At 61.0% G+C, this 10,604-nt stretch overlaps 1 protein-coding gene across 3 annotated transcripts; it reads left to right on the top strand.

The window, feature by feature from the left end:
- Nucleotides 1–1,266: 1,266 nt before the first annotated feature.
- On the top strand, nucleotides 1,267–10,527 carry Lrrc43 (leucine rich repeat containing 43; the record flags this gene model as incomplete). Of its 3 annotated transcripts, XR_001231000.1 has the most annotated exon segments (12): nucleotides 1,267–1,527; nucleotides 2,543–2,653; nucleotides 3,841–3,980; nucleotides 5,017–5,255; nucleotides 5,516–5,703; nucleotides 6,304–6,599; nucleotides 7,379–7,520; nucleotides 7,595–7,741; nucleotides 7,830–8,018; nucleotides 8,284–8,317; nucleotides 10,149–10,278; nucleotides 10,367–10,458. XR_001231000.1 is itself a non-coding variant. In XM_013503751.1 (11 exon segments), coding segments are annotated over 11 exon segments (1,890 nt in total), but the record flags the coding sequence as incomplete, so codon positions are not given.
- Nucleotides 10,528–10,604: the final 77 nt, after the last annotated feature.

Raw genomic sequence — 10,604 nt, 5'->3', positions numbered from 1 at the left:
GGGGCGGGGCCTGGCGTGCGGCGACGCCCCGCTCCCGGGCCGCGGGCGCCTTCGGGAGCAGAGCTTGGGCCTGGGCGGTTTTCACAGCCCGAGCCGAGGGCTCGGCGGCGGGGCAGGGCCTTCCGCTCCCCCACACCTTCCTAACGCCTGCGCCCCCGGCCTTCCCAACCCTGCGGACCCTCCTAACCCTCTCCTGCCCGAGCCGCCCTGGAGGAGGTGCGAGGCGGCCGGGAAGAGCGCACCGCACAGCCGGAGGCCAAGCTGCCGCTCCGGGAAGGAGATTCTGGTTTTGCCGCCCTCCTTAGGATGGCCCTCACCTGTCGGCGCACCCCTCCTGCAGACAGGCCCCGCGCAGGGTGTGAGAGAGGTGTCATCAGCTAGGTGCCCAGGGCGGGGACAAGGCGCCAGGTGTTTAAACTCAGGGCCGCCGGGCGTGGTGGCGCACGCCTGTAATCCCAGCACCCGGGAGGCTGAGGCAGGAGGATCCTTGCGAGTTCGAGACCAGCCTGGGCAACAAAGTGAGCTCAAGGCCAGCCTGAACCACATAGCGAGACCCTGTCTCAAAAAGACCAAAAAACAAAACAAAAAACCCCACAGGGCTGCCCCGCGAGTGCCCGGAGCCTCCCGGTGAGTGGTGGCCTGGCTCAGGGTACAGGGAGACCCGCGTCCCGTCCTTAGAGGACCCCAGGGCACAGGCGGCCAGGAGCCCGAGACTTGCTCGGTGCGCAGATGTGGGCCGAGCACCGCCCCTATCCCGGGCCGGTGCTGGAGGCGCAGCTCAGTGGCGAGCGCTTGCCTGCGGGCCTGTGGCCCCGGGTGTGAGCCGCAGCAGCGCCCCAAACCCCAAAACAAACGGCAGAGCCTCCGCGGAGGAAGGGGCAGAGCGCACGTTCTGGGGCGGCGCGCCCGCTGCGCCGAGTCCCGCTCACGGCCTGGCCGCGCTCCTTCGGGCAGCGTCCGTGCGGGAGGGTGCCCCCGCCTGCCTTCAGAGCCTGCTGGCTGGACGTGCGCGGTTCTCCTGGATTTCGTGTGTAGCGCAGCAGGGCTCTGCCTTTGCCCGCCGGAGGTTCCCGGCTCTGGAGCAAAGCCCCGAGGGCAGGGACCGGCCTGTGAGCCGCCTCCGCTCCTCCTTCCCGGAGCCAGGCCGCTGCCCGCTCTTGCCCCGCGGTGCCACCCCCAGCTGCCCGACGTGGCGGGCCCTGCCCCTGAGCGCGCGGCGTCCCTGAGGGTGGGGAGACCCACTCGCTCCCCACCTCCGCCCTGCAGAATAGATCCCGCTTCCTTCCTCCGAAGCCGCGGGCCTGGAAGGAGCTGGGGCCTGGGGAGGAGAAGGCCCCGGGCGCCGAGGAGGAGCCGGTGGAGGCCCTGCTGGGCCTGGTGCGCGGCCCGCAGTCGCCCTGGGCCCTGCCCGAGGACTCCAGCGCGGAGGACCGGTTTCTCCGAGAGCTGGCCATCCGGAGCCCCACGATGATCAGAGACACCTTCTTCTACGCCTACTTCCGGTCCCTGCGGGTGGTGGACAAGCAGGTGAGGGTGCGCGTGAGGGGGCCGGCGGGGTCCCCGCAGGACTGACCCTGGCCAGCCCTGCCGCTCCCTGTGCAAGCTCCCGGCGCCCGCAGTAAGCCGGGGCTGCTCAGCCGCAGCCTGCGCGGAGCTCCTCCTCGCGCCCTTCCTCACCGAGCCGGACGCCGGCGGGGTGATCTCTCACTAAATCCTAGCCGGGGCAGCTTGTGACCTAGCAAGTCCCTGTCTCAAAAGTAAAAAATAAAAGCAGGCTGGGGATAATAAAAGCAGTGTGCAGGCCCTGGGTTCAGTCCCCAGTACTGCAAAAGCACCAAGGAAAGGCAAGGGAGGGAAGAGAAAAGACCTTTGGAAAGGCTGCGATGGTTTTGACTTGATACAAGGTGCGTGGATAGTGGGGCGGGTGTCACAGCGCCAGCGTCGCTCATTTCCGTTCCTAGAAGGCCTCCTTTGCTTGCTCAGTAGCAGAGCCCAAGTCGAGTGGAAACTTGTCTCAGTTTTCCAGAGCCTCTGTTTCATTGTCCCTGCCTGGCTTGCCTGGGACTTTCCAAGTGTGCGCGCTGAGAGTTTAGGGGAGCCAAGGACAGCGCGCCGCTCACTGTAGCTCAGAGGGACCCAGCCACGTGGCCTGTGGCTCAGGACCTTGGGATTGGTGGGTCAGCACTCGAGCTCCTGGTCTGACCCTGCTCTGTGTAAGCCGGAGTGATTCCCACAGACCTGGACTGAGCCTCTCCGGAGGCTGAGGCGGGAGGATCACCATGAGTTTGAGGCCAGCCGGGGGTACATAGTGAGACCCTGTTTCAGCAAAACAAAACAAAACAAAACACCCGAACTGGCTTTGGTGCCAGGTGTAGACAGCATAGAAGACGGCGCTCTCGCCCTCCTGAAAAGGCCATGGTCTAAGGAGGGACACAGGATGCTGGCCTGGTGGCCACAGGACCCCTTGTGTGGGGGTCGGGGCATGCCGCAGTGTGGGGGTGAAGGCCCCGTGGATGCCCCAGCCCCGGGCTCCGCCCCACAGGTGAGCCAAGTGGACAAAGACCTCCTCAAGTTCCTGAGGCTGGAGGAGCTGGTCCTGAGCGCGAACCGCATCAAGGAAGTGGAAGCTGCCAACCTGCCCCCCACGCTCAAGGTACCAGGCCCCCCAGGCCCCGCCCCTAACCTGCCCCTGTGGCTGGCCGGGGCGGCTGGGTGCTGAGCCCCAACCGGGGCTTTAGAAATACAGGCTGTGTTCCCCAAAAGCGGGACGGTCCCCATGGCCTCAGGCTGCCGGGCACATACCTTAAAGAGCGAGGCAAGGACAGGGCCGGCCCTTGTGCACCAGGGTTCACAGCAGCACAAAGGTGCGAGGGGCCCACGTGTCTGTAACCTGATAAGGTTGACCCGGAGTGGAACACTACTTACCCGTGAAAAGGGCAGTCTGATCATTGCTACAACGTGGGTGGACCCAGAAGCCCTCACGTACAGTGACAAGAACCAAAGAGACAGGGACGAATCTTGTGTGATTCCCCTTAGTGGAAGGACCTGGGGAGGGGCAGGGCAGGTTACTGCTTGGGATGTCGGAGTTTCTGTGTGAACCAGTGAAAAATTTTGGAAATGGATGGCGAGGATGGTGGCTCAATGCCAGGCAGGTGAAGAATGCCACTGAATTGTGTGCTAAACAGTGGCCAGACTGGCAGATTCCTCTTCCAGATGCTTCACCACGCACACAAGAGATCAGAGCCCAGGCCCCGCAGCACCCCAGTGGCCCAGTGTGCGTTAAACTCAGAGTGGGTGATGCGCATGGGCACCCCGGTGGGGCTCTGTCGCCTTCTCCCTGTCACCTCCCTTCCACACATTGCAGTCACCTCCACTCTGCTTCCTGCGTTTAAAAAGGGGGTTCAGGGGGCTCGGGGTTTAGCTCAGTGGCACAGCGCCTGTCTGGCAAGCGCAAGGTCGTGAGTTTGATTCCCAGTACGGGGGGGTGGGGGTGGGGGGAGGAGGGAGTCCAGGCTGGGTGTGGTGGTGCATACCTGTCATCCCAGCACTCTGGGAGGCTGAGGCAAGAGGATCGAAAACTTGAGCCCAGCTTGGGCAATTTAGCAACTTAGTGTCTCAAAATAAAAAATAAAAGGGTAGGGGATGCAATTCAGGGTGCAGGCTCTGGGTTCAATCCTGAGTATCTCAAAGAAAGAGACAGACAGACAGGCAGGCAGCAGTCAGGTGCAGGAGCGCAGAACAGGAACGGGTCGCAGTCCCTCTCCGGAGTTTCCTGGTGGAAGCAGGAGCTCAGGACAGGGCAGGACCAGCGTCCAGCCACGGCGGCTGCTGTCGTCGCAGGTGCTGGAGCTGTACGGTAACGAGCTGACCAGCATGGAGTGTCTGTGCGCGCACCCGCCGCCGGGCCTGCGCCACCTGGGTCTGGGCCAAAACCAGCTGCGGGGCCCCTCTGAGAGCCTCTACGTCACCGCCAGCCACTGGTAAGGAGGGCGGGGAGGGTGGGTGGAGCATTGGCTCTTCCTGTAATGTCCTATTGGCTGCTAAGGACGCTTTAATTCTGACTCCAACCAAAACCCCACTGAGTCAGGTGTGGCAGCACATGCCTGTAATCCCAGCACTCGGGAGGCTGAGGCAGGAGGATCCCTGTGAGTTCGCAGCCAGCCTGGGCTCCATAGTGAGTTCAAGGCCACCCTGTGCTATATAGTGAGTGCCTTTTCACCAAAAAATATGTCTCTAGACAATACCCAAGGTACCATGTCACCCCTGGTTGAAGAGCTCTGTCTTAGAGGGTGCTGGTTTGCTGTGGAAGACCCACAGGCTCTTGCCGTTGACAGAGGGCCATGTATTCTGCTTCAGGGCAGGGGTTGTTTTTGTTTTGAAGTTTTTAAAAAAAATTTGATGCAGGGTCTGGCTAAATTGCAAGTTGCCCAAGCTGAGCTTATACTTGACATCCTCCTGCCTCAGCCTCCCAGAGTGCTGGGATTACAGGTATGAGCCACGGTGCCTGGCCGTATTCTGGATTTTGATTTGGAAATCATACCACAATCTGGTGCTTAATGTGGATGTTTTAGAAATGTGTATATGAAACTTCTGACTTTGGCTGTTCTGGAATTAAAAGGAGGACATATTTCTTGGGCATTGATTTTGCAGTTTCCTAGTGCCCCTCCCCCTCTGTAGCCCTGGGGATGGAATCCAGGGCCTTTGCACTGAGCTGCACCTCCAGCCCTTTTAAATTGTGAGACAAAGTCTCACTAAGTTGCCTAGGAGGAACTAGAACTCGAAATCCTCCTGCCTCAGCCTCCCAAGCCTGGGGTCATAGATGTGCCCCGCCACCTGCTTCCCAGTTCTCTAAGGCGGGCTGAGGCTGGGTCCGGGCTCCTGCTGAGCCCAGGACCTCCCATTGACTGGCCAAGGGGAGGGAGGAGGGCGGGGCTCAGGCAGGCTGTGTGGGCACAGTGATCGGCGGGAGATGTGGCGGGCAAGGTGGGCAGCGCCTCCACCCCGCCTCCCCTCCAGGCCCAACCTCGTCTCCCTGGACCTGGGCTTCAACGACCTGACCGGCCTGCAGGCCATGGTGACCGCGCTGCGCTCGCTCGGCCGCCTGCGGCTGCTGGTGCTACAGGGGAACCCGCTGGCGCTGCTGCCGCACTACCGCGGCTTCACCGTGGACAGCCTGGCCCGGCTGTGCGTGCTGGACGACGTCACCGTGTCGCCGCACGAGAGGCACCAGTTCCGCGGGCTGGCCCAGCAGGGCGGTGGGTGCGGCCGGGGTTAGGGACTGGGGTTAGGGGAGGGCTCCTCCCGGCTCTCTGCTCCCGCGGCGGCCTGAGGTCCCCCCCTTGTGGCCCGCGGCGCAAAGCGCAGCCGAGCCTCCCAGGGTCCCGGGGCGCCGCCCGGGGATCCCCAGCCTTGCGTCCGGGGCGGGGCCCGGGGCTTCTCCTTGAGCTCGGCCGAGGGGGCCGCAGGGTCCGGACAGCAGCTCCCGCCAGCCCCTCGCTCCGCCCTTGCTCCACAGAGCTCTTGGCGCAGGAGGCGCAGCTGATGGTGACCATCGGGAACATCCGGGGGGTCGTGGACTCCTCTGTCTTGGACCCGGAGCCCGGGCCCGAGGGCCCCTTTGTCACTTACAGCTACTACGTGACCTACGACTTCTTGGAAGAGGAGGAGGCTGAGGCCAAGGAGTACAGCGAGGTCCTGGCCGAGGTGCGCACGGCAGAGCCGGGGACTCAGGAGCAGCCCCTTGGGGCCCAGGACCTCGGCGTCCTGCAGTGCTGGGGACTGAACTAAGCCAAGCCACATCCCTAGCCCTTTTAGAATTTTTAATTTTGAGGTGGGGTCTTGCCAAGTTATTAACTTGCTTAGGCTGGGTTCAAAGTTGGATCCTCCAGCCTCAGCCTTCCAAGTGCAGGGATTACAGGTGTGCCCACCACGCCTGAGCCCCAGGACCATCCTTTTTTTTTCTTTTTCCCCAGGACCATCCTTAAAGTATATGGTAGCACATATACTTTGGGAGGCTGAGGCAGGAGGATTGGTGCAAGTTCGAGATCAGCCTGGGCTACATATTCCAAGGCCAGGCTGAACTGCATAGCAAGACCTTGTCTCAAAATTTTTTTTAAAATTTTATTTCTATCCCCAGTTTCCAAGCAGGGCTGGGGTACAGCTCCATGGTCCCTTGCATGCGCAGCTTGTACCAGGCCTTGGTCCCATCCCCAGCACGCCACCAAAACGCCCCTGAGCCCCTGGTGTGTGTGTCTGCGTGGGCCCCGCGGTGGGGCCACAGCTGCTGTTTCTCGTCTGGGGCAGATCGTGAAGCCCCTGTCCAACACGGAGCTGCTGGAGGAGGAGGTCCCCGAGGAGGTCCCTGAGGAGGTCCCCGAGGAGGGCACCGAGGAGGGCACCGAGGAGGACATGGCCGAGGGGTCCCTGGAGTCAGTGGACACCACGGAGCAGGCGGAGTCCGAGTCCTCAGTCATTTCGGGCCGCTCGGGCCGCTCGGGCCGCTCGGGCCACTCGCCCCCGAAGCCGCCGTCCACTGACTCGGGGGAGGAGCTGGCCAAGCTGCGGCCGCGCATGGATCCGCGGCTGTGCCCCGCCCTGGGGTAGGAGGCGGCTGGTGGGAGCCCTTCCTGGGGTCCCCGGGTCTCAGCAAGCCCAGGCCGCCCTGCCGGCCCTGCTGTCCTGCCGCTGAGCCACTCCCGAGCCCGCTGGAGCGACTCTCCTTAGCCAGGCGCAGGCCCTGGGTTCGGGTTCGAGTTCTGCCCTTCTTTCCTGGGTCAGGTCCTTGTGCCCTTGCCGGAGGCGTACTGCCCTGAGCGCAGTTGTCCTCAGATCTGCCCTGGCTGTGGCGTTGGGATTCCGTCCTTTCCGGGGCTGACAGGGCCGCTGTCCACGCAGCCGAGGCAATGGGCCCGCGGGCCGTGTCCGCCGTGGCTGCGCGTGTCACCCTCTTTCGCGCGTGTTCCGGGGGGTTCTTGTTTCCCCCTCGTGAGGTCCCTCACCTGGTGCCCTTTAAAGGACAGCTCGTGTCCCGGGTAGCGCAGTTGGTAAGGACTGCGGGAGTTTGGGACATTACTTTTTAAGTACTGCCGTGTTGATCTTTTTTAACCCTTTGCCGAGGTTTTGGTGGGTTCCCTCGGTCGTCTCGCACGGCCCTGTCCCCGAAGGAAGTGACCCTTTGTACCTATTCTGCCTTCTCTGGAAGCGTCGGGCACCCAGTCTGGCGCTGTTTGTCACATGCAGTCTTCTTAGAAGTCCCCTCCCGGGGGGCTGGGGATGTAGCTCCGCGGTCGGGCGCTTGCCTCGAAGTCCCCTCCCTGCCTCGTCCGCCTGGGCTCCCCGCCGCAGCCCCAGGAACAGCGCCGCGTCCGCTGCCCCGCAGGACGGCCCTCTTCAGCACGGAGCACAAGCCCTGGGCCGACATCATCGCCTGCAGCTACGAGGCGCGGCACGGTGTCAAGGACCTGGGGCCCCTCAAGGCCTTCCTGCTGGCGGGGACCACGGTGACCGTCGTGGAGGAGAAGGTGGGCACAGGGGCAGCGCGACCCCGGCTGGCCGCTGTCGCCTCTGTTCACGCAAGGCCGCCTCCCGCCCCCAGACCCTCTCCTGGCCGGTGGTGACCCCGCCTACTGACAGTCCCCTGGCAGCCAAGAAAGGAAAAGGGGCAAATGACAAGAAGAAGGACAAGGACAAGAAGGACAAGGACAGAAAGGACCAGAAAGGGAAAGCAGAGGAGCCCTCCAAGGTCAGGCGGGGCAGGCTGGGACACGGGCCTGCCGAAGGGGACGTGCGCCCGGCACGGTGCCCTGCCCACCCTCCCCGCCTCCCTGCAGGAACGGAAGGCATCGCAGAGGAAGAGAGATGCCCCCAAGGAGCTGCGCCAGGACCCGCCCGTGCTGCAGGTGCTGGGCAGCGGCCTGGTGGCCCTGGAGCCCCTGCTGGCCGGGGAGCCCGTGGTGTCCACTGTGTGCAACTTTGGGGTGGTCCGCACCCAGGAATCGGACAGGCTGACGTTTGCCAGGGTACCGTGGGCCCGGCCACATGCCCGACCTCCACCCTCGTGCTCCCCACGGAGAGCTGGGTGGGCGGGGCGGGGCCTGGCCCAGGGCTGGGGGCCAGAGGGGACGCAGCCACCACCTCGGCGCGGCCCATGTTGGGAGCTGCTCCCCAGGGGACCCCTAAACAGAGCCCCCCGGGAGGGGCAGGAGTCCCAGGGCAGCCTGGGCCGCACCTGCCCTGAGGCCTGCCCTCAGTGGGCATCTCGTTTTGTGGTTCTCTCCCTCGAAGGACTCAAAGAAGATTAAGAAAGGAGCCAAGAAGGGTAAGAGCCACAGTGGCGGGGGGGGGGGGGGGGGGGGCCCGGTGGGTGTGGGGCCGCCCTGATCTGTAGCCCCGGGGCCCGGCACTGAGACCACATCTGCCTGCCGGGGGAGACCCGTCCACCCTGAGCACGGAACCGTAGCCTCCCTGCGGCCCTAGAACACAGCAGTGAGGCATTCTGGGTAGGTGCCAGGATAAGGTGGGGCGCAGGCTCAGAGCTGGGGCGCTACGGTCCTTCCGGCTCCAGCCCTCTTCTGGCAGACCCTGCTGCTCGAGTTATTCTTTCAGTGCCTGCTGGAAGTTACTGAACTAGGTAAGTTTTAGATTTGAGTTTGAAAAAGAACTGTCTGGCTTGGATGGAGAGGTGGGGACCTCTGGAGACCATCTGGCAGCTCCTGCAAAAGTGTAAGACAAAGCCAGGCGTGGTGGCACATGCCTGGGATCCCAGCACTGGGGAAGCTGAGGCAGGAGGAACACCTCAAATTCAAGGCCAGCCTTCCATGGTGAAGTTCTTGTGAGAGGTTGCTGTGAAGTGCATGGAGAAAATCCAGCCTCACACTGTCCTCACATAATTACAAATGAGAGGAATATTTAAGTAGGTTTTCAAAGAATTACAGATATTCTGCTGGGCAGGGTGGGCATGCCTGTGATCTCAGCACTCTGGGAGGCTGAGGCAGGAGGATGGAAACTTTGAGCCTAGCCTGGACAATTTAGCTATGACCTCATCTCAAAATTATTATTATTATTATTATTGCGATACCCGGGAATCAAACTCACGACCTTGCGCTTGCCAGGAAGGTGCTGTGCCACTGAGCTAAATCCCCACCCCCTTGTCTCAAAATTAAAAATGGGAGTGGAGCTGTAGCTCAGTGTGAGGGTCCTGGGCTCATTCTCCAGATGTGGTTGTGGAGCCTTCCTTGGTACCAGGACACATTTGGTAAGCTCTGGTTCCTTATGCTACAGTGTGACTCTATATTGATGATTTTTTTCACAGTCCATTTGTCACTAAAGCTCATTGGTGTATTGTGCATTCTGATTGGATATTTTACCCATGTGTAATTTTTTTTTTTGTCTTTTTGAGATAGGATCTTGCTATGCAGTTCAGGCTGGCCTTGAGCTCACTTTGTAGCCCAGGCTGGTCTTGAACTTGCAGGGATCCTCCTGCCTCAGTCTCCTGAGTGCTGGGATTACAGGCGTGCGCCACTATGCCCGGACCATGTGTAATTTGTAACATGAGTACAATACCGTGTGCATTGTAAAATACTAGTTAGTGCATGGTTATATCTGGTAACCTGAGCAACTGATCTGAAGGTAACAATATGCAATGGAACTACCATGGTGAATTCCTACCATCTTGTCTAGTGAAACCCTGTATTATCACTAATGTTTTATCAAATATTTTCTTATTCTCTTTAATGGTTTGAACAATTTTCCATTCTTACATCTGGTAATCTGAGCAACTAGTTGAGGATAGCAATATGTAATATAACAACCACTGTTAATTGGTATTATTTTGTCTTGAAACCCTGTATAACTTTTAAAAAAAATACTAGTAGGCCGAGTTAGGCAGATCTCCCAGCCGTTGACGTGTTTCTTTAAAGATCCCCAAGTCACATTATTTGACACCACTACCGGTACCACTGGAAAAGACTGCATATTGCGTGCGTGACGGCTGATAGGTTTCCAAAAGTCTAATTTCTACTCGAAAGTTCAAATGTTACAAATTTAACAAAATGCTTTCACTCGGTTGTTTTCCCTGAAGTGCCAGAATTACTTTATTCTTTACTATGTATCTGGTATCCCGGACTGAACGCCCCCCCAATTCCTCTAAGTACAAGTGGTCTTGGGGACAGAGGTCGCCGCCCTGTGGAGTCACGCAGACAGCGGCGCTGCATAACGCCCGCTCGAGTGCGCGCGAGCCTGCTCCGCGAGGCCGTCCAATCCGAGCGTCCACTCGCGCGGGTCGGTGGGGGCGGGCAGAGAGCGGGCAGCCGGGGCCCGCAGACCTCGCGGCGCTGCGGACTCATTCGCCGTGCGTTTATTTTCTCAGAAAGGACGAAATCAGTAGCGCCGGTCTTCGAAAGCGACTACCAGCCTGAGCCGCTGACCGTGGAGGTCGAGATCCAGCTGGGCCAGATCCGCTCCACGGAGGAGGCGCTGCGTGCGATCGCCAACTCGGCGCGGGCAGAGTAAAGCGGTGCGATGACCTGAGCCCGAGTCCGTGCGCGTCGGGGCCGGGGCCGGGGCCGGGGACTGGCGCGGCGCCACCGGGGTGCAGAGCAGGGGAG

This window comes from Chinchilla lanigera, unplaced genomic scaffold (genome assembly GCF_000276665.1).
Source record: "Chinchilla lanigera isolate Chin_1 unplaced genomic scaffold, ChiLan1.0 scaffold00081, whole genome shotgun sequence".
NCBI lineage: Eukaryota > Metazoa > Chordata > Mammalia > Rodentia > Chinchillidae > Chinchilla > Chinchilla lanigera.
This window is presented reverse-complemented; position numbering and strand designations above follow the sequence as displayed.